Source organism: Mobula birostris, chromosome 27, assembly GCF_030028105.1.
Source record: "Mobula birostris isolate sMobBir1 chromosome 27, sMobBir1.hap1, whole genome shotgun sequence".
Lineage (NCBI taxonomy): Eukaryota > Metazoa > Chordata > Chondrichthyes > Myliobatiformes > Myliobatidae > Mobula > Mobula birostris.
Genome location: NC_092396.1, coordinates 45,870,150 through 45,894,642, shown reverse-complemented (window position 1 = coordinate 45,894,642; position 24,493 = coordinate 45,870,150). Strand labels below are relative to the sequence as shown.

The following is a 24,493-nucleotide window of genomic DNA, read 5'->3' as shown; positions in this document are numbered from 1 at the left end:
TCACACAGAGAGTGGTGAATCTGTGGAATTCTCTGCCACAGGAAACAGTTGAGGCCAGTTCGTTGGCTATATTTAAGACGGAGTTAGACATGGCCGTTGTGGCTAAAGGGATCGGGGGTATGGGGGCAAGGCTGGTACAGGGTTCTGAGTTGGATGATCAGCCGTGATCATACCGAATGGCGGTGCAGGCTCGAAGGGCTGAATGGCCTACTCCTGCATCTATTTTCTATGTTTCTATGTTTCTATGTTCTAGAGAACTGCCTTAGTCCTCATGGAGATAGTGACTGGTCACAGATCCCTCTGTTTTAGTTTCTGTTCATAGTATATACAGGAATGAATGACCAAAGTTATGCCTATGAAACAAGCAGTCATAATAATATCTACAAATCCCACACAACTGCCCCGATGTTACTCTGTCCATTGTCAGTAGAATGGACTAGGATTGTTCATGTTTTGTTGTAAAAGTACCACCTTTGCTGGATGCATTGGGTTGATGAGATAGATTCTGGTTTCTGCCAGAGCACTGATGATAACTGGTTTTCCTCTGCTCACTCATTCATTGTCTTCAGTTGGATCATTTGGATCAATAGGAAACAGTCACATGGTAAATAAGAACATTATTCAAGATTGTTTGTCATTTCCAGTACACAAGTGTAAGGAGAGCAAAATAATTGTTACTTTGAAATGAATCTCCAAGTAACAACTGCCCTATCTCTTGTACAGTGCTAGCAGGAGGGAAGTAAGATGTAAGCGCTGTTCAGGCTTGATCACTTCTATTAACACTCAGCACCAAATCTCTAACCCAATCCCAGTGACAAAATCTTCAGCATCAATTACTGCACTGCATTACTATGTATTGTAGCACACGATTATACCAGTACTAACTAATCCATCAAAGCTGCCCTGCCTCCTTATACCCTTTACTTACCACCTTTTTGTCCCTGCAACATTAAAGGAGAGGTCTAAAACAAAGTACAACTCGGGCTAGTAAAGGGAAACTACACTTGGAAATAACTCTTCAATACTCTCAAGCATCTAGACCACCCATGTAATATGACGGAATTCACTCTTAGTGAGGACTACCAGAGCTTGCTGTGGAACAGGAGCAGGCACTACATCCCTATGTAACTAGAGCAAACAGTGGTTGGCCTCCAGTCTGCTCTTCCTCATGTTAATTTTTGACTCAGTACTATGCCTGCCCTGATTACACAGGAATGAAGTGACAGTGGCAGTATTAATTTGTTTTTAAAACACATTTCCAAGTAAAACAGCTCACATTCACTTAAGTAACAACAAGGTAGAGTGGAATTGGTTTATTATTGTCACAAGTAATGAGATACAATGAAAAACTTTTCTTGCAGACAGTTCATTCTGATCGGATCACTTCGCAGTGCATTGAGGTAGAACAAGGTAAAACAATAACAATGCAGAATCAAGTGTAACAACTACAGAGTAAGTGCAGTGCAGGTAAACAATCAGAGGCAAGATCATAATGAGGTAGATTGTGAGGGCTAGAATCCAACTAAGGAATTATTTAATGATCTTATTACAGAAGGGTAGAAGCTGTCCTTGAGCCTGGTGGTTGGTGCTTTCAGGCTTTTGTATCTTCTTCTCGATGGGAAGAAGAGAAGAGGGAATGTCTGGAGTAGATGGGCACTTTGATTCTGCTGATTGCTTTACTTAGGCAGGAGGAGTAAGCAGAGCCCATGGGGGTGGGGGTGGTCGTCGCTGTTTCCATGATGTGCTGAGCTGTGAGCACAACACTGCGGTTTCTCCTAGTCATGTGTAGTGCAGTTGCTGTTACGTATCAAAATAAAATTTATTCTGAAGTTGGACCCAGAGTGTACCATTAGAAGTCATTTATATGTGTAGCTGGGGAAGGTAAGGAATGCTCGGATTAAATAAACAGCCCATGTACTTGCCTGGACTTTGTGCTTGTAGCATTCGTGGTTGTTTATCATTGTCACTGACAGCAATTTTTTGATTATTGTTAATGCATAACTTAACATAGAAATCCCAATACTGGTGCGAATGATCACCCTCAAGCTGAAATAAAAGAGAAAATGCTGGAAGTTCTCGGCAAGTCAGGCAGCATCTGTGGAAAAGGAAGGTGCATTGTTTCAATTGATTGTCACTAATGAAAACCAGTAAAACTGGGAATTAGGGGCAGATAGGAGATGGGGTGTTGGTGATAGGGACACCACTGTGATAGGAGTGACATCCACAGCATCCATTCTCCTTCTCTGTGGTTTAATTTCTTTGCATATTTTCTCAGTTCTGTAAGTTCTGGTGACTTGTAACATTAACTGTCTCCATCTCTGCAGAAGCTGACTGACATTGGGAGTACTTACAGAATTTTTTGTTTTTATTTCAGCTTTGTAGCATATGATGTAGAAAGATGTCACTTTAGTTCACCAAGTGTATTAATGAAGTGTGGTTTCTTCATTAATTTCCTATCTAATCCAATCTCCCAACATTATCTTCGTCGTCTCCTCCTCCCTAAATTCTACCCCTGAACCTCCCACTCAGAGCAATTTTCAGTTGCCATTTAACCTTCTTACCTGCAGAACTTTGAGGGTTGGAGAAAACAGAAGCATCTGGAGCAGGATTTCCCAACCTTTTTTATGCTATGGACCCCGACCATTAACCTAGGGGTCGGGGGATCCTAGGCTGGGAACCCCTGATTCTGGAGAAATGTAATGTACTTTCTGGGAGAATGTGCAAAGGACACCCTGACAGCGCTCAAAGTCAGAATTGAACCAAGGCAGTAAGGCAGATGTGCCACTCTGCCTTCCAATCTGCTTTCAGGTTATGTTCAGTTCTCTGTACCATTTGAGCAATGCCCATACCGAATGACCTCTGCTCCGGTTGGTCTATTACTTTGCTCGTCCTTAGCAGGATGTCTTTACCTTCTAGATTTCGAGAAGATGTTAAACAAGACTTGCTCTGGACCGTGCTGGCGGTGACTGTGTCACCTGGGTTCTCTCTACCTCTCCATCTGATGCTGCCTTGTCCCTCGCCTTTGATCTCTCCTTCCTCATCCTTCTCAGCAGCTGAAATCATTCCCTATACTGTTAAAAGATTATGGACTTGAAATATTTACTCTATTTTTTCTTTCTACATTTCCAGCATATTGTTTTTATTTAAGATTTGCAGCTTTGCTTTTATCGCTTTTTGCAGGTACTTTGTAATTCTCTTAGTTTAACATTATGAAATATAATGAATTGAAAATCTTAATTTTTTGAATATATGTTTGTCCCAGTTTTTAGTTGGCAGGCTAACAAAATGTTAATGGAATTGGGTATAATGTACTGACGTGCCCCGAGGATTGGTTATGGGACAGAAAGAAAACAACGAGAAGCAGACCCACCTCAGGATGGCAGACTGTGTGTAATTAGTGAAGTATTTCAGGTAGCAGCACTTGGAACACAGCTGCTCCAGTGAGTCAGCTAAAGGGAACAGCGGTCCTATTCTGATGTTTGTTAAAACTCGGTAGGTTTGTGAGCCGATGAAGGGTGCAAAGGCACCTGATGTAAATATGGACAAACTGAAGAGGACCCGGACTCAGCAGAGGGAACAATGTGAAGTCGCCCACTCTGGCGAACGTTACAGAAAAGCCGACTGTTTGTTCAATGGCACTGTTGATGCTCAGGCACACACAATTCACTTAGGCTGACATGAGCATGCAGTAGTGACCAGGATGTTGTGTTTGCCTTTGTAACAAAGAGGTTTGACATCAGTCAGGGAGTTTCATCATAGTTGTATAGGGTCTTAGCTAGCCTGTACCTGCAGTGTTGTAGGCGATTACCCGAGCATATATGAGTGCAGTGTGACTCACTGAGCTGTTCCAGGGAAGGCCGAGTTGCCATACGAGCAGAGACTGAGTCAATTGATTCAGGAGGAGGAAACCAGAGATCCATGAGCTAGTTCTCATTGGTGCCTCAGTGCTATCTATTCAGAGGATTACTGGGGATTTCAGAGGATTATCTTTAACTGAGCCATGCACGTAAGTGCAATTATGAAGAAAACACAGCAGTGCCTCTACTTCCTTGGGAGTTTGTGAAGATTTGGCACGACATCTGAAAATTTGACAAACTTCAATAGATGTAAAAGTGCAAAGTATATTGACTGGCTACATCATAGCCTGATATGGAAACACCGATGCCCTTGAATGGACGATCCTGCAAAAAGTAGTGGATATGGCCCAGTCCATCATGGGTTAACCCCCCCCCCCCACAACCATTGAGCCCATTTACATGGAGCATTGGCACAGGTAAGCAGCAGCCATTATCAGGGACCCCAACCACCCAGTGTCATCTTCCGGTTGCCATCAGGAAGAAGGTACAGGACCCTGAGAACCCACACCACCAGGTATAGGAAAAGTTGTTACCCCTCAACCATCAAGCTCTTAAACCAAAGGGGATAATTTCATTTGCCCCATCACTGAAACGTTCCCATACCCAATGGACTAACTTTCAAGGACTCTTCATCTCGTGTTCTTGGTATTTATTGCTTACTTATTTTTTATTATTATTTTTTCTCTTTGTATTTGCACAGTTCGTTCTCTTTTGCACACTGGTTGAACAACAGACAAATGGTGCTTCACTGATTCTATTAGGGTTTTGTTATACTATTATGGATTTATTGAGTATGCCCATGAGAAAATGAATCTCAGGGTTATATATGGTGAGATATATTTACTTTGATAATTTACCTTGAACTTTTGAACTTTGATTGGGGCAGAATTCTCTGAATAAGATAACATCTGATAAAAACTTTTTTAAAAATTGAAAGGCTCCATAAGCTAGTTTCAGGAACAGTGTTTCCTTGGCTGGGGAGTCACAGACTCGGGGCACAGTTTGAGATTAAGAAAGGATCAAGATGAGGAGTTTGGTAAAACTTTGGAACTCTCTATTGCAGAGAGCTGTGCACATTTAGTCACTGGGTTTATTTCATACAGAGATGCTTGGATTTTTGGACATTAAGGGAATTTCAAGTGACGATTAATATTTTAAAGATGATGTATACCACCACTAGATTCTACAAAGTGTATGCTTAGCATTCACACATGACAGTACTCTTGCTGGAACCCTGAACTGATACCCTTCTGCAGATGATGTTAGACAAGGGGAAGTATATTCTTCAGAGAATGCATTGCGTGTGGTCATCAGCCAGAGCCACCTCTTCAGTACTGACCACCACATTCACATTGCTGCCTCACTTTATGATTTTGGAATATAATATGAACTATGGCTATTAATCTATTTCCCAGTGACATTGGCTTAATGAATTTCCTCTTTTGTACAGAAACTTTGATGGATTCTACAACAGCAACAGCGGAGCTAGGGTGGACAGCCCATCCTTCCACTGGCGTGAGTACCTTCTCTGCACAAACAATTTGTTTGCCATTGGAGCACAGGAGTATGCAATAACAAGGGACAGTAAGGTATGTTGTACATTGAACCAATGGATTGAGAAGAGAGAGGCAATATAATACTTAGCAGTGAGTAGCTCCAGGCCTTGTTTGCAAGGGGCCAACATAATGTTCAGTTTCTCAGACACTTGCTACTACCCTGAACATTCAAACTCTCACAGTTATGGCCATAGTTGAGTTAGAGGTGAATGGAGGGACAAGGAGGGTTAGGGACATGGGAGAAGTGAGGCTGAAGTGGGCTGAGGAGATAAGATTAAGCATTAGGGCTATAGTTTGTAACGTTCATCCCAGCCGTGACCACCCCCATCCTAGTGTGGATGTGAACGGGACACTTGGATGGAATGTTGCCTCCCAGGTACGTCAGGGACATCAGGGATCGTGTCCACAGCTGCTTAGCGAGGGAGGGAGAGTAGTCAAATGTCATGGTTCATATGACATAAGAAGGAAGAGCAAAGAGAATTGAGAGAGCTAGGCAGAAAGCTGAGAAACAGGACCTCCGGGATTGTAAGTTCTGGAATTCTACCTGTGCCACGTCCTAGTGAGGGTAGAAACAGGATGATATGGCAGATAAATGTGTGGCTGAGAAGCTGGTGCAGGGGGCAAGGCTTCAGGTTCTTGGATCAGGGCTCCACCACCAATTTACAACAACAGATCCAGGGGAAGATGAGCAACACAGATAAATTACAAAATCTTACTATTGTATCATTTAATGTTAGAGGTTTAAACTCTCCCTACAAGCGTTCAAAGGTTTTACATTTCTTATGTAGAAAGACATCAGATATTGCGCTGTTACAGGAAACACATCTTAAACCTAATGACATTCCCAGGGCTCAAAACCATTTTTATAAACCCGTTGTGGCATCAGCTGATGGTACTCTTACGAAAGGAGTCATGATAGTAATGAGATGTAATATTAATGTATCAATTGAAAGGACGGGCGCCGACAATAAAGAACGTCTAACTTTTTGCTGCACATCCATTCAGGGTAAAAAAAGTTGCATTCATTAGCCTATATTCCCCAACTATATTCAAGGTTGAATTTTTTCCCTCAATTACCTCACAATTACTGAAGTTAAGTGACTACCAACTATATGTTGGTTCGGACATGAATGCTTTGGTAAATATTAACCTCAATAAATCTTCCTCAACTATATCAAGCTCTCAAGAATCTGCTTCCAAAGCACTTAACCTTTTTCTAACGGATTTAAATTTAACGGATGTATAGAGGGTGCATAATCCATCTGCTAAAGACTATACCTTCTTCTGCACAAGACATAAAACTTTCTCTCGGATAGATTACATTCTTATATCCTCCGGTCTGCTGCCTTTAGTACACTCAATAGAATTTTTGCCCAGACATCTATCTGATCACAACCCAGTCATATCTACTTTTAATTATGGCAAAATTAAAAATAAGGCTACTAGGTGGAGGTTTAACTCCACCCTTCTAAAAAACGATGAATTTCTATCACAACTGAGAACAAAACTGACATAAATTTAAATAAAAATAGTGTCTCGGATGTGACAGTGATTTGGGCCTCCATCAAGAGTTTCTTACGAAATAACGCTATATGGTTCAGTTCTTACCTACATAAAAGCCGGCTTCAAAAGATTTCCACCTTAGAAGATGAATGTAAAGTTTTGGACAATGATCTCAAAAGGAGATACACCATAACAAAAGAAAACGAGCTCAAAACAAAACAAGCAGAATTAAATGATTTATTAAGAAGCAGGGCAGAATATATGATCCATATAACCAAACATAAGTATTACGCAGAAGGCAGCAGACGGAGCCATCTTTTAGCTCTAACGCTCAAACAACAGGAAACTAAAAGGTCTATACCAGTGATTAGACGTGCTAAACGTGGAATAGTATCTTCAACAGAGGAAATAAACGAGACATTCAAGAATTACTTTAAAGAATTGTATACAAGTGGCTCAGTTCCTTCTGAGAATGACTTCACGGTTTTTTTTAGTGGATTAGACCTCCCTACGTTGTCGTTAGAGGACACCAAAACACTAGACTCTCCTATTACACTGCATGAGCTACTCAAAGCAGTTAAAGCTACAAATAAGGGCCATACGCCAGGCATAGATGGCATACCTGTGGAACTTTACCTAGCACTTTGGGATATTCTTGGACCAGTATGGTTAGAAACATTAAATTATGCTTTTGGAAATGGTGCTTTCCATAGAGATCTAAACACAGCCCTGATCACAGTTATACCTAAGCCCGGTAAGGACCCCTTGGAGTGTGCCAATTACCGTACAATCTCCTTGATAAGTGCCGACCTCAAGATATTTTCCAAAGCCTTAGCCAGTAGACTTGAGACAGTAGTTGGGAAAATAATTAGCCCAGATCAAACGGGCTTTATCAAGGGGCGTCTCGCATCTGATAATATTCGCCGGCTCTTACACGTACTGAGTCTAACTCATAAAATCCCACCTGCCTGTGGCCTGTTATTTCTAGATACTGAAAAAGCGTTCGATCGCCTTGAGTGACCATATCTTTGGGGAGTTCTAAAAGAATTTAAGTTCGGCGATAAATTTATCAATATGATTCAAACACCGTATGCTAATCCTTCAGCCCGGGTATGTGTAGGAGAAGGTTTCTCAGAGTTATTTGACATAGGACAGGGCACATGACAAGGGGACCCTTTGTCTCCTTTAATTTTTAATATATCTATTGAACTGCTTGCACACTTAATTAGAAACTGTCCTCAGATCTCCCCTATTACAATAGGTACAACATCGCATTCAATATCACTTTACGCGGACGACACATTAGTTTATATGACGAATGTTCAACAAACTCTCCCCGATGTTTTAAAAAACACTGGAGCAATTTGGATTTCTTTCAGGATACAAAGTTAATTTGTTAATATCAGCACTGATGCTGATTAATACGGATAAAAGTAAGGTGTCTCTTCCTCCCCAGATTAAAGTTACAAATGAAGTCCTCTACTTGGGTATTAAAGTTAATACTTCCCTATCAGCTGTGGCTAAAACAAATTACTCTTTAATTCTGAAAAAAATAGAAAAAGATATTAATAGACGGAGACACCTACCAGCATCAGTCCCGGCCTGTATATCGGTCATTAAAATGAACATCTTACCCTGCATTAATTTTATCAGCTCAATGATCCCACTTGCACCTCCAGCAGGATATTGGCAAAAACTGGACTCCTTACTACGATGCTATGTTTGGAATGATAAAAGACCGAATATAAAATGGTCAGCTCTACAATTCAAAAAGTCGAATGGGGGATTGGCATGTCCAAATTTTAAATTGTATCACTGGGCATTTGTATTAAAAAGTCTTAGCTATTGGATGGAGGAGGATAAAGTTTCATCCTGGAAAAATATAGAACAAGAGCTAATAGCACCAATAAAGTTGAAGGACTTTCTCCTTATAGGTATGTCTACCAAAAAATGTGATTTGTATTACGGTCCAATTTTAACCCATACACTACAAGTGTTTATAGCAGCAGAAAAATTCCTAAAATTTAAAAGCGTATGGTGTAAATCATCTCCATTATGGGACAATAATCGTTTTCTATCTGGGAGGAAACGGTTCATTAACAGAACTTGGGAGGATAAAGGTATTACTACTCTTCAAGATATTAATGGGGCAAGTACTATCCTTAGCTTTCAAGAACTGATATCTCGATATAATATTGATAAACATTCTCTTTTCTTCTACTTTCGAGTAAGATCAGCTTGTAAAGCCTACAGCGTTCCCTGGGGGTAAGATTTAAAGGACCATCCCATTTTAAGTTGGATACAGAGTGCTCCAGGACAGACAGTGTCATATATCTATGATAAATTAAATTCCCAGAATTATATGCCCACATCGGGAATGAAAGTTTGGGATAGGGACATAGGATTAGTGCGCATGCACCGGTCGTGCATGCAGCCTGGTACAGCCGTTCCGATCTATTCTTACTTTCTTCTTCTTACTTTTTAATTTACGTTATTTTTTGTATTTTTTTCTCTCATGGTAACACGTCGAAGCTGCACCCTCTCTAACATGCTGGTAGAAAGAGTTTTATCTGGGTTTTCTTTAGTGCTGGAAATGGTTACATCCCGACACACGGGACAGAAGCAAGGTCGCATTGTGTATTTCACCAACCAGCAAAGACCAGCCAGCTTAGCGAACAGAGCAGTGGACACCCCTGCTGAAATCTGGAGGAAAACACCCAGAGAGGGATCACAAAGCCGAGGAAAGATGACCGGGTCGAGACAACGGAGACCTTTGGAGAAGAGGAGTTCCGTGGGTAATACTGTTCCGGCTGACCGGAAGTGCACTGAGAGCGGTAAGCGTAAAGGAGTTCGGTGCTTACTGTTCTGGCTAACAACGGATGGTGCAATCCAGGGTATATTACAATCGAGGAACGTGTTTGCAGACTGGATATTGAACTTTTTACTGTTGGACTTCAGCCACATTCCACCGTGATACAACACTTGGCATGGGAGGTCTTTCCTGCCTGTGGCTATCAAATGTGCAGCTCCTCCCGTGGAGGGTCAGACACCCTGAGCCAATAGACCGGTCCTGGACTTATTTTCCATCTGGCATAGTTTGCATTTTGGTGTGTGATTGTTGGGGTTTTTTGTATTGCTATATTTATGCTCTATTCTCGGGATTAATAAAGTATATCTATCTTTCTATCTATCTATCTATCTGAATTGGGACAAGACTTAGACTGGGATGCGATTTGGGATAGTGCTGCTGGTGCTTCGAAAAACCCAAATCATTGGTATATACACTTGAAATTTTGTCATAGGGCATATTTAACACTGAGAATTAAGCATCATATGGGACTGGTTCCTGACCTTTATTGCTCATTTTGCCCCCATGGAGCCATTGGCTCTTTTATACATGATGTATGGGAATATCCAGGGGTTTTTGGTTTGTGGGGGAAGGTTATCAGTACTCTTACAGAACTAACAGGGGTACAATTACCAATGGACCCCGCTGTACATCTTCTAAATGATGACTCCCACCCTTCCTTTACGGAAAAAACACGCAAAATCTGGCTGGCAGGCCTGACTGCAGCTAAGAAGATTGTAGTCCAGCGTTGGAAACCTCCCGATGATATTTCAAATACTCACTGGCTTCGGAGCTTTTTGGGCATTTCTTACCTGGAACTTTCATCAGCAAGAGTAAATGATGCACGACCAAACACAATCATAATATGGACAAATTTGATATCTAACTTAAAAGATCTTTTGTTAAAATAGAAATGCTATGTCTGTGTATGTACTACTATTCAGTTGATTGGTGGAGGGGAGAGGGGTGGAGGGGGATGGTGATGGTTAGGGGGTCGCTGGGTTAAACAGTCAAAATATAATTGGCAACTGGTTGTATTGAATGTAATTTGTTGGTATTGCAATAAATAATTAATAATAATAAAAAAACAATATGATTGAGTTCAACTTGAAATTTGATAGGGAGAGTGCGAAGTCTGACATAGTGGTAGTTCAGTGGAGTAAAGGAAATTACAGGGGTGTGAGGGAGGAGGTGGTGAAAGTAAACTTGAAGGAGCTGCTGGCAGGGATGACAGCAATGGCATGTGTTTCTGCGAAAAAATGAGGAAGGTGCAGGATGGATGTATTCCAAAAACAAATAAATATTCAAATGGCAAAACAGTACAACTGTGGCTGACAAGGGAAGTCAAAACTAATGTAAAAATAAAAGAGAGGGCATACAGCAAAGCAAAAATTTGCAGGAAGATAGAGGATTGGGAAGCTTCAAAAAAACCTACAACGAGCAACTAAAAGAATCATTAGAAGGGAAAAGATGAAATATTAAAGCAAGCTAGCAAGCAATATCAAAGTGGATTGTAAAACCTTTCTCAAGTATGTAAAAAATAAAAGAGAGATGAGAGTGGACATAGGACCACTAGAAAATAACGCCAGAGAAATAGTAATAGGGGACAGGGAGATGGCAGGTGAACTAAATGAGTATTTTGCATCAGTCTTCACTGTGAAAGACACTAACAGTGTGCCAGATATTGTAGTGTGTGCAAAGGAAGAGAAGTGAGTGCAGTTACTATTACGAGGTAGAAGGTACTCAAAAAACTGAAAGATCTAAGGGTATATAAGTCTCCGGGACCAGATGAACTGCACCCTAGGGTACTGAAAGAGGCAGCGGTACACATTGTGGAGGCATTAGTAATAACCTTTCAAAAATCATTGGACTCCGGCGTAGTGCCAGAGGACTGGAAAATTGTAAATGTCACTCCACTCTTTAAGAAAGGAGGAAGGCAGTAGAAAGGAAACTATAGACCAGTTAGCCTGACCTCAGTGCTTGGGATGATGCTGCAGTCAATTGGAAAAGATGAGGTTATGGAGTACTTGATGACACAGGACAGGATAGGACAAAGTCAGCATGGTTTCTTTAAGGGAAAATCGTGCCTGACAAATCTGTTGGAATTCTTTGAGGAGATTACAAGTAGGATAGATAAAGGAGTTGCAGTGGCTGTTGTATATTTGGACTTTCAGAAGGCCATTGACAAGGTGCCACACATGAGGCAGTTTACCAAGTTAAGAACCAATAGTATTAGAGGAAAATTACTGGCATGGTTTAAGCATTGGCTGATTCGTAAACACAAAATACTCTGCAGATGCTGGTGTCAAAGCAACACTCACAACACGCTGGAGGAACTCAGCAGGTCGAGCAGCATCCATGGAAACAATCAGTCAAAGTTTCAGGCCAGAACCCTTTGTCATGATCGGAGAGGGATGGGACAGAGGCCCTATAAAGAAGGTGAGGGGAGGGTGGGAAGGAGAAGGCTGGTAGTTTCCAGGTGAAAAACCAGTAAGGGGAAAGATAAAGGGGTGGGGGAGGGGAAGCAGGGAGGTGATAGGCAGGAAAGGTGAAGAAGGATAGGGAAAAACACACTGGGTAGTAGAAGGAGGCGGAACCATGAGGGAGAAGATGAGGGACCGCTTCGTCGAGCACCTCCGCTCCATCCGCCACAACAGACAGGATTTCCCGGTTGCCACCCGCTTCAACTCTGCTTCCCATTCCCATTCGGATATGTCTATACATGGCCTCCTCTATTGCCATGATGAGGCTAAACTCAGGTTGGAGGAGCAACACCTCATAGGAAGTCTCCAGCCCCTTGGTATGAACATAGAATTCTCCAACTTCCGGTAATTCCCTCCCCCTGCCTTACCCTATCCCTATTTCACTCTGCCCCCTCCCCCAGCTGCCTATCACCTCCCTGCAGGTAGGCTGCAGAAGGACTTAGACAGATTAGGAGAGTGAGCAAGAAAGTGGCAAATGAAATACAACGTTGGAATATGCATGGTCATGCACTTTGGTAGTAGAAATAAATGTACAGACTATTTTCTAAATGGGGAGAAAATCCAAAAATCTCAGATGCAAAGGGACTTGGGAGTCGATGTGAGGAAGGTAAATGCGATATTAGCATTCATTTCAAGAAGTCTAGAATACAAGAGCAGGGCTGTGATGCTGAGGCTTTATAAGGTCCTGACATGGCTGCACCTTGAATATTATGAACAGTTTTGGACTCATCTAAGAAAAGATGTGCTGGCATTGACGAGGGTCCAGACGCGGTTCACAAGGATGATCTGGAATGAAGGGGTTATCATGAAAGGAACATTAGGTGGCTGTGAGTCTATACTCACTGGAATTTAGAAGGATGAAGGGTGATCTAGGCCTTCTGAATGTTGAAAGGCTTAGACAGAATAGATGTTTATAAAGATGTTGCCTGGACTGAGGAGCATGCTTTATGAGAATAGGTTGAGTGAACTCGGCCTTTTCTCCTTGGAGCGACAGAGGATGAGAGGTGACCTGATAGAGGTGTATAAGATAATGAGAGGCATTGATCGTGTGGATAGTCAGAGGCTTTTCCCAGGGCTGAAATGGCTAACACGAGAGGGCATAGTTTTAAGGTGCTTGGAAGTAGGTACAGAGGAGATACCAGGGGTAATTTTTTACGGAGAGAGTAGTGAGTGCGTGGAATGGGCTGCCAGCAGTGGTGGTGGAGGCAGAAATGATAGGGTGTTTTAAGAGACTCCTGGATGGCTACATGGAGCTTAGAAAAATAGAGGTCTATGTGTAAAACCCAGGTAGTTTTAAGGTAGGGACGTGTTCAGCACAGCTTTGTGGGCTAAAGAGCCTGTATTGTGCTGTATGTTTTCTATGTTTCTATGTGGAAATGGTATTTCCCATGGTGGGAGAGTTTAGGACAGGAGGGCACAGCCTCAAAATAGAGAGGCATCCATTTAAACAGAGATGCCGAGAAATTTCTTTAGCTGGAGGGTGATGAACTGGTGGAATTTGTTATCGCAGGCAGCTGTGGAGGCCAGATCGTTGGGTGTATTTAACGCAAAACTTGATCAGTTCTTGATTGGCACAGCATCAATGTTACAGGGAAAAGGCCGATGAATGAGGTTGAGAAAGGGAAAGAAGGATCAGCCATGATTGAATGGTGAAGCAGACTCGATGGGCCAAATGGCCTAATTCTGCTCTTATGTCTTATTGTCTTACGGTCATATGGCATCACTGACATACTTACTGCAGTAATATCAAGGTAGATAACATTACCAGGTCCTTTCTTTCGGAAATGAATTGCTGCCTTTCCATTTGTTTGGAATGAAATTATAACAACATTGCTCTTCAGATAGATAGAAAGAGCTCTCCATACTCCAGTGCCAGTGAGGAGGCCTGAACGTATTCTTCTCTCTGACCAGTTGATAAAACACAGTCAGATTCAATCAGGCACTCCAGAAAAGATGTTCAATGTAAGGAGAATCCACCACATTCTGGCATGTGTCAGATTATCCTGTGTGTCCGAAGCTGGGTAGCATTCTCCTTTCCATCAGAGTAACTCAATGATTTTAAAACAAATGAGGAAAATTAATCTTCAGCCTCAAGTATATCACACAGTCATTTGCTCAGAATTATGATCAGATTATATTTCAGTGTTTGAAATAAAGTCCACATCAGAAGCCTCAGAGGCAGTGAATGAGAGAAAACATTTTAGTGCATTCCTCACATTAAATATTTATAGTTTTATGTAAAAATTCCATGAATTTTGTTCTACTGTAGAATCTAGTTTATTGTAGAATCTAGTACATCGGGACCAGTATGTTTTGGTCCAAAGAAACGGCTGCTCTAATGAACCGAAGTTTCATGGAAATTGTTAAAAGTGGTATAAAAAAGATAAAACTACCATTTAACTGAGTATCAAATTATGCAGATAAATGAAATATAGAAGAAATCAGAACTTTACCAATAGTACAATAGTAGACAGTGCCTGTTTTTAATTTTGTTTAACTTCAATGACAATCAAAATGGTGCAAATGATACATAGTTCCTGATAGTTACCGAGTGAGGAATTTATCTAGTGTACACTACTGTGTTCTTATGATTGACTGTAAATGAACAAAACCAGCATAGATACTAGTGTACATAATGGACTGCCTACAATGGTTTCAAAGATTGCATCTTCCAAATCTTCATCTTTATTGTAACATTCAAGATGATTGTTGATACCTTCAAATTCTTCTAGTTCCTAAATTGTTGAAGTAGTGAAATCGTTTCATTTTTGCGTACGGCTGTTTCAATGAGCCTGAATGGTTGAACGGCAGTGAGCAAAACAATTCTGAATTGTCTTACTGCTTATTTCTCACCAACCACTGATGACAAAAATTACTGCTCTTTCAACACAAACATGTGCAACTGATGTATTTAAAAACTATTCGCTCTAAGCATGGTGTTGTGTGCAATGGCCATGCAAGTGCACACAACTGACACTGGATAGAAACTGGTTGACAACAATCTGCTATCCCAAAGAAGTGGCTGCCCCGATTAACCGATGGCCCAATTAACCAGAATCCACTGTATTATTATATAATATTAGATGTTTTTATATCATGAACCTTATTTGTTGGCAGTATGTGGAAATGACAGATAATGAAATTCTACAGGACAGCCATCAAGTCCAGGGGCCTTACCAGATTGCATTGAAAAAATAGCTTTATGAATTTCGGTTTCAGTAATTTGGGCATCAAGAGTCTTTTGATCCTCAACAGAAATTTTAGGAAAAAACAATCTTTCGTAAGAAAGCATTCATTTCAAAAGAATCTACTGGATATTGAGATTTATGAAGTTCAGTATTAAAATCTTGAAAAATCTTATTAATTTCTTCATATTCCGTGGCCGGGGTACCATCTTTCCTACGAATTTTCAAAATTTGCCTTTTGGCTCTAGCCATTTTTAATTGAGATGCGAGTAGTTTGTTACTTTTATCTCCAAACATATAAAATTGGCTCTTTAACTTAAGCAAATAGCCTTCATTGCAATGAGTTAGTAATAGGTTATATTGTGATTGAAGTTCCACCCTCAGTTTGAATAAATCAATATTAGGGGAAATTGCATAAATATTATCTAAGTCTTTAATTTGTTTTGAAATCTTATCTAATTCTGCTTTAGTCTGTTTTCTAAGCTTAGCTGAATAAGAAATGATCTGACCATGTAAAAATGCTTTAAATGTATCCCATATAATTAACTTGGACATACTGCCTATGTCATTAAAAAGAAAAAAAATTCTTTTATCTGGGTTTCAATGAAACTGACAAAGTCAGAGTTTTGCAATAATGTCTGAGACATGCACCATGGTGGGAGGGCAAGAATGACATCATCAAATTCAAAAGATAAACTCAGAGGCGCAGGATCAGATATAGCAATAGCGTCATATTCAAAATTTTTAACACTAGGCAAGAAGCAGGGACCGATTATAATATAATTAGTCCTCGAGTATTTTTTATAAACATGTGAAAAGGAAAAATATTCTCTGTTATCGGGGTGCAGATACCTCCATAATTCGATCAATCCAAAATCGATCAAAAAGGAGTTAATAAGTGGAGTGGAGCGATTTGGAAGTTGCTGATTGGTTGAGCTCTTGTCAATCATAGGATTTAAACAATAGTTAAAATTCCCGCCCATTATCAACATATATTCATTTAAATCAGGCAGTAAAGCAAATACCTTTTTAAAAAAAAGAAGGATCATGTAAGTTAGGACCGTACAGATTGACCAAAACAACTTTTCTGTTACAGATCACTCCTTTAACAATTAAAAATCTACTATTAGAATCTGACTCAATATCCTTTTGAATAAATATACAGGATTTAATAAAGATGGACACACCTTTAGTTTTACTCTGAGAAGTAGAGTGGAACTGCAAAAAATGTATTTTGATCTCCAACCCTGATATGTGTCTCTTGAGCAAAAAATATATCAGGTTGGAATCGGTTAATAATTTTAAAAGTCTTTTTTCATTTGATAGGATGACTCCAACCACGTACATTCCAACTTATTACATTAATCCATTTAAGTACCATACTATAATTTTATTCTACTTTATACATGCGCAGAGCACATACCAATATGGGATGATCAAAAATGGTGGCGATGAAGAATAGAACCATATAGAAAACACACATGCTCCAGAACCACCCAATGGGAAAAGACTCTTGACTCTAACCCCACCCACCTGCCCGAAAGCCTGAAAAAAAAAGCCAAACAAGCTATGATAGAATACGAAGCCAGGGGCTGCTCTGTCCCTAGTGAAAGAAAAATTTAAGGATTTTCTTTTCCTCCCCCTAGTTAGTAAAAAAAAACTGAGTGACCTTGTAAGAAAGACAATAAAGTCTCAACAAAAGAAAGTATTTACATTCCAGCATCTATTAAACAAGAAAGAACCAAAATAATGTTATCTCTTAAAAAGAAAAATCAGCACCATTTTTAAGTTTAACATTAAATCTCCAAACATTAAATCAGTTATAAGACGCTATAATAAAGCAGAAAAAAAGTTAATAGCATATTTAACCCAGATGAAATTTCAAAAGTACTAATTAATAATACCATAAGTAATTGAACCTTCCCAGATATACAGTATATATAAAAAGAAGCCCCATTAGTGGGAAAAAAAAACAATTAGTTAATTAAGAAAGAAACAAAAAAAAACAAACCAGATATTAGGTTAAAGAAACAAATCCCTTTATCTTCTTTTCTCAGTCGAATGTCCAAGTAACCATTTAAACAGTCATACTTGAACCATAAATCTTCTTTCCAAAATATGAAATAATATGCAATAATGAACAAATCTCCTTATCTTCTTTTATTAGTCCCTCAATGGAATATCCAAGTAACCTTCATAAATCTTCTTTCCAAAATGTGAATAATATACATGTAACCAAACAACCTTTCAGTTAGTTCATCCGGTAGCAGCAGCAGCTATAGTTTGAATGAAGTCCACTGTGGCTTTTGGATCAAAAAATGTACGAGGAGGAGAGTTAGGAGGAAAAACTTTAATTCTTGTCAGGTAACGCAAAGATGGAAACAGTTTCTTATCATCTGCCTGTTTCATTACCAGAACAAATCTTGATCTTTGTTCTATTACCTCCTTCGGATAATCTTCATAAAAACGGAGCTCAGGTTCCTTGAATCTAAAAACTCTGTTTTCTTGCCTGTCGCATTATTTGATCTTTAATTTTAAAATGATGAAAACAAACCAAAAATTGCTTTCTCTGTATATGTTGGAAATGTTTAAGGATTCTTCTGTGAAAGGTGACTTACCCTCTACTTTCTATGAGGCTTCTATTTCTTTCATTCTTAAAAAGGATAAAGATCCTACTGACTGTGCCTCATATAGACCTATTTCATTATTGAATGTCGATGCTAAGATTCTGTCAAAAATAATGACCAATCGGTTGGAGAATATTTTGGGTAAAATTATTTTTAAAGATCAAACAGGCTTTATAAAGGGTTGTTATTCTTTTTCAAATGTTCAGAGACTATTTAACATTATATATTTGTCCTCTTTTAAAACTCCACAATGCATCGTCTCTTTGGATGCTGAAAAAGTGTTTGATCAAGTCGAACGGAAATATTTATTTAATAATTGGATTAGAATGATATATAAAGCTCCTGTTGCTGCTGTTGTCACTAACAACTGTAGGTCTCCTTTTTTTCAGCTTTCACGGGGGACAAGACAAGGTTGTCCATTAAGTCCTTTGTTATTTAGTTTAATATTCGAACTCCTTGCTATTGCTCTTCATGAAGCTAAAAATATTCATGGGATCTTTGTGAATGTGACCATTCATAAGATTTCACTTTACGCTGACGATTTATTGGTTTATATATCTAATCCCGAAGAATCTATTCTTGCCTTGCTAAAATTATTCAATGAATTTGGGGATTTTTTAGGATATAAAATAAATTTTAATAAAAGTGAATTGATTCCTTTAAATGAATCTGTCTCTATATATGATAATACTCCTTTCAAAGTCACGGATTCTTTTAGATATTTAGGTGTTATAATCACAAAAAATAAGGATCTTTATAAAGCCAATTTTGTTTCCTTGGTAGACTCTATGAAGTATTTATTTAGTAGATGGAGTCCACTTACATTTTCACTTGTCGGTCATATCCATATAGTTAAAATGATGATTTTACCAAAATTTTTAAATTTATTTCAGAATATCCCTGTTTTTTTGACTGAGAAGTTTTTTGGTTGGATTAATTCTATTATTTTATCTTTTATTTTGAATAGTAAAAAAACAAGCATTAGTAAATGTCACTTACAAAAGTTGAAAAAGGATGGAGGTCTTGCTTTGAATGTATTTGAATGCTAAGAATGTATTGCTGGGCTGTTAATGTGCGATACATGTTCTTTTGGTTATATTGGGTTGATAAGAATGATCGGCCAATTTGGGGAGATCTGGAATTGAAAGCTGTGAAACAGTTTTATTTAACTCGTTATTGGGAGTTGCTTTACCTATACAATTAGTTAAAGCTACTAATTTAAACCTAAACCCTATGATTAAGCATTCTTTACAAATTTGGCTCCAGTTGCGCAATTTTTTTAATTTTTAAAAATTTAAACTTTGTAGTTTAATTTATCGAATTTACTTTAATTCTTTTTTTGGATTTATTTAAAAAAGATAGATTGATGTCTTTTGAACAACTAGTTGATAAATATTCTCTTTCATACTCACACTTTTTACAATATCTTCAAGTTAGACATTTCTTTCAAAAATATTTAAGTAATTTTCTATATATATTAGAGGCTGACCTGTTAGATACTATTATGAGTATGAACCCTTCGACGAAGAGTTCTATCGGAAGAATTTATAATTTATTATTACAATGGGATGAGCGTCCTTTATTTCAGATTAAATAAGATTGGGAAAAGGAACTCAATTTGACTTTTATGAAGGAGGATTGGATGCGGATTCTGAAGCTGGTTAACTCTTCTTTGATCTGTGCTAGTTAATCACTGATCCAATTTAAAATTGTACATCGTTACCATTTGACGAAGGAGAGACTGTCTAAAATATTTCCTAATGTTGATAGTTATTGTGATAGATGTAAAACTGAGACAGCTACACTGACACACATGTTTTGGTCTTGTTCTTTTCTGGAACAGTTCTGGAAGTCAGTTTTTTCAACAATTTCTAAAGCACTTAAAATTAATCTACAACCTAACAAATTAACTGTGCTTTTTGGAATAATTGCTCAAAATATCCACGGTATCTCTGTGTCTGACCAACATGTTATTACATTTGTTACATTGATAGCTAGGAGGGCCATTTTGCTGAAGTGGAAGGATACATCAGCTCCCACTTTGTCACAATGGTTCTCTCAAGTGATGCTATGTCTCAGTTTGGAGAAATTAGAAGTTGAACCTTTGAAACCTTATTTGATTTTCAGAAAAGATGGGGTTCAATTGCTCATTATTATCATTTAAGTTAATTGATAGATTTCCTCCACGATCTAATTGTAAATTTTTGGTATGTATTTTTTCTTGCTGGCGGTTTGACGTTTATCTTTAGAAGTTTTTTGTATGACACATGGCTCTGGGTTGTACACTTAATGGGGGTTTTCCCCCATTTTTTCTGCTTAGTAGGGTTTTTTAATTATCACCAAAATTTTTCAATCCTTAAAATAATGTTTTTATTTCCTTGAGACATTGTAAATGTTGTTTACTTCGATGTACTCATGTTATTTTTGAATAATATAATAATATTAAAAAGATTTGAAAGAGATCTGAAAGATAATAAATTTTTTAATGTATTCAGTTGGCCATTCTGCTCATGCCTATTAGTATAGTCGTCTGCATCCGAACAAAGATTTCCACCACTTGTGTGGTAAACTAGTAAACATTATTAACTTGACATGTAGCTGTTCAATTAGCGTAGCTGAATTAAAATGCACCATATTAACAACATGGAAGGAATTTTAATTTATGCACATGGCTGGAAACAAGCAATGTTGGGATAGGGACCATCAAATTTCTGTTCGTTTTTAAATTTGCCTGATTTCAATAAAAGACAAAATGGTGCAACCATTTGTAACACTTTGAAAAAGGCTGACAAGAGAAGTCAAGGCCAAAGTTAAAGCAAAGGAGAGGGCACGCAAGGAAGCAACAACTAGTGGGAAGACAGAGGATTGGGAAGTTTTTAAAAGCTTACAAAAAAAAACTCAGAAGGTCATTAAGAGGGAAAAGGTGAACTATGAAAGGAAGCTAGCAAATAATATCAAAGAGGATACTAAAAGCTTTTTCAAGTATATAAAGAGTAAAAGACAGGTGAGAGTAGATATAGGACTGATAGAAAATGATGCTGGAGAAATTGTAATGGGAGATAAGGAGATGGCGGAGTCTTCCCTGAGGAAGACATCAGCAGGATACCGGACACTCAAGGGTGTCAGGGAAGAGAAGTGCGCGCAGTCACAATTACAACAGAGGAAGTACTCAGGAAGCCGAATAGTCTAAGGGTAGATAAATCTCCCGGACCAGATGGAATGCACCCTCGTGTTCTGAAGGAAGTAGCTGTGGAGATTGCGGAGGCATTAGCAATGATCTTTCGAAAGTCAGTAGATTCTGGCTTGGTTCTGGAGTACTGGAAGATTGCAAATGTCACTCCACTATTTAAGAAGGGGGCAAGAAACCAAAAAGGAAATTATAGACCTGTTAGCTTGACATCGGTGGTTGGGAAGTTGTTGGAGTTGATTGTCAAAGATGAGGTTACGGATTACCTGGAGGAATATGACAAGATAGGGAGAACTCAGCACGGTTTCCTTAAAGGAAAATCCTGCCTGACAAACCTATTACAATTTTTTGAGGAAATTACAAGTCGGCCTGACAAAGGAGATGCAGTGGATGTTGTATATTTGGATTTTCAGAAGGCCTTTGACAAGGTGCCACACATGAGGCTGCTTAACAAGATAAGAGCCCATGGAATTACGGGGAAGTTACATACGTGGATAGAGCATTGGCTGATTGGCAGGAAACAGAGTGGAAATAAATGGATCCTATTCTGGTTGGCTGCCGGTTACCAGTGGTATTCCACAGGGTCTGTGTTGGGGTTGCTTCTTTTTACGTTGTACATCAATGATTTGGATTATGGAATAGATGGCTTTGTGGCTAAGCTTGCTGATGATACAAAGATAGGTGGAGGGGCCGGTAGTGCTGAGGAAACAGAGAGTCTGCAGAGAGACTTGGATAGATTGGGAGAATGGGCAAAGAAGTGGCAAATGAAATACAAAGTTGAAAAGTGTGTGGTTATGCACTTTGGCAGAAGAAATAAACGGGCAGACTATTATTTAAATAGGGAGAGAATTCAAAGTTCCGAGATGTAACGGGACTTGGGAGTCCTCATGCAGAATGCCCTTAAGGTTAACCTCCAGGCTGAGTCGGTGGTGAAGAAGGCGAATGCAATGTTGGCATTCATTTCTAGAGGAATAGAGTATAGGAGCAGGGATGTGATGTTGAGACCCTATAAGGCAGTGGTAAGACCTCACTTGGAGTACTGTGGGCGGTTTTGGGCTCCTTATTTAAGAAAGGATGTGCTGACATTGGAGAGGGTTCAGAGCAGATTCACTAAAATGATTCCGGGAATGAGAGGGTTAATATATGAGGAACGTTTGTCCGCTCTTGGACTGTATTCCTTGGAGTTTAGAAGAATGGTGGGGGGGGGGGATGAACCTCCTAGAAACATTCCGAATATTGAAAGGCATGGACAGAGTGGATGCGCAAAATTGTTTCTCATGGTGGTGGAGTCTAGTATGAGAGGCGTGTTGACTTAAGGATTGAAGGGCGCCCATTCAGAACAGAGGTGCAAAGAAATTTTTTTAGCCAGAGGGTGATGAATCTGTGGAGTTTGTTGCCACAAGCGGCAGTGGAGGCCAAGTCAATGGGTGTATTTAAGGCAGAGATTGATAGGTATCTGAGTAACCAGGGCATCAAAGGTTATGGTGAGAAGGCAGGGGAGTGGGACTAAATAGAAGAATGGATCAGTTCATGATAAAATGGTGGAGCAGACACGATGGGCCAAATGGCCAACTTCTGCTCCTTTGTCTTATGGTTTTATGGTCTTATGGTCATTTGACTTGTGTTCTTCTGGCTAGAGGGTATGCTTAAAATACTGAATGAGATACCAAAGATTTTGGAGAAACAAATTCTGGAGAGTGATTATTTCCAAATTATTCATAACTTTGAGGAGGCCGATTTGTTTTTATATTTTGACTTCGCAGGAAAGCAAAGATCTTGTTGAAGAATTGCAAACACGCAACAGACTGATTTTTAAACTGTGAAAGAGCACACCATGTTCCAGTAGGAATGTGGTTGGAATAGAAAGGGTGGTGAAGAATCAATCCCAACAATAGATGGCCAACGTTGTGGAGATGAACAGCAGGGGATGATGTGGGTCAGTTGTGTTTTCTACAGTGATCAGTTTGTTCAGTTTTTCTGTTCTGGGCACTATCCATAGATATGCATTCATTCCCCAATCTGATAATTGTAATTAGCAGTTTAATAGACCTATTTTTATTGGAACTGTGCAAAGGAATGAGGAGGAGTAATTGGCTGATTCTTTTAATTAAATATGAGAAATAGGGAATGTTGGAAGCACACGGCAAATCAATCAGCATCTGAGAAGAGATTGGTCATGTGTTTAATAGGCAAGTCTGTAACGGGAACCTTGGCTTCCCTCTTCTTTGGGATTCATTCAACTGCTCTGCACATCCATGAGCTTCTGCTTCTTATTTTAACATATGCTTTAATGAATAAATTAACTCTTCCCAGTCAGAGAGCAATAAATCCATCTCCATCCACACTGTTGCTAAAATCTTGCTTTAAACATCTTGCCTATCCATGGGCAATGATATGTCCTAGTTCATTAATTTATGAATCCTGAGCCTTCGGGAGAACAGAAATGCTGACAGCCAGTCCCTCCTTATGAGTCAAATACTGTCCGTGGGAGACTCCTTCGATTCTCCACTTAAAGTTCCTTCCCAATTACAGAGCTTAGCTGAATATTTTACATACAGATAATGCTAATCTGCTGTGACATGTATGGCTCTGTTAAAGGCAACACAGATTAAAATAGTAAAGCATGATTTCCCCAGCAACCTGAATTCAATTATAACCGTTGATGCTGTGCACCGAAAAGTACAAACTGCCTTACCATAAATAATTCATATATCTGGTGACTATTAATCCCATTTTAGTTGTTTGCTGCTGTTCAGGGTTTGACATTGAATCATTGATCATATTTCGTACACCAACTCTATTAGGAGAGGTAGGGGAAATGCAGCTATAAGGAGAGTGGTCATAGAGGAGATTTGGTCTAATTGTAAGAAGAAACGTGCTGAGCTGGATGGAACTGACTGCTTAATGTTCCAGTATATTGAAGTTTCAGATGTGACAGAATGGGGTGCAAAAGAGGATGAAAAATAAAACTACTGATTAGGAAGTGCATCACAATGGTACTGAGAGAGGACGTTCTGGAGGAATCACTCAATGTGGCCATATGGATCGAACATAAGTGATGGACGATCTTTGCTGGGGTCTCCTGATAGTCAATGGGAATTAGAGAAACATTATACAGTATAAGCAAATTGCAATAAAGTATGTAAGGGTTATAATAGTGGGGATTAATGCAAGGGGCCTCAGAAGGAGCAGAATTTTTTTAACTGTGTTCAAGAGAGTTTGTTGACACCTTTCAGAGATGGAGCTA

The 24,493-nt window shown here is 39.2% G+C and overlaps 1 protein-coding gene across 8 annotated transcripts in view; it reads left to right on the top strand.

Moving 5' to 3' along the window:
- Window positions 1-24,493, top strand: part of LOC140188781 (ephrin type-B receptor 2) — a 490,120-nt gene that overhangs the window by 230,434 nt on the left and 235,193 nt on the right. For 7 of the 8 annotated variants that reach the window (XR_011883390.1, XR_011883388.1, XR_011883389.1 and 4 more), the window contains one exon: window positions 5,308-5,372. Coding sequence is in view for 4 of the 8 variants with exons in the window: in XM_072245408.1 (XP_072101509.1) it covers window positions 5,308-5,372 (65 nt within the window). In the remaining 4 variants the exon portion in view is untranslated. Of the gene's footprint in view, window positions 1-5,307; window positions 5,373-5,403; window positions 5,447-24,493 lie in introns of those variants that run through there. The other variant, XM_072245412.1, reaches the window with a different exon arrangement.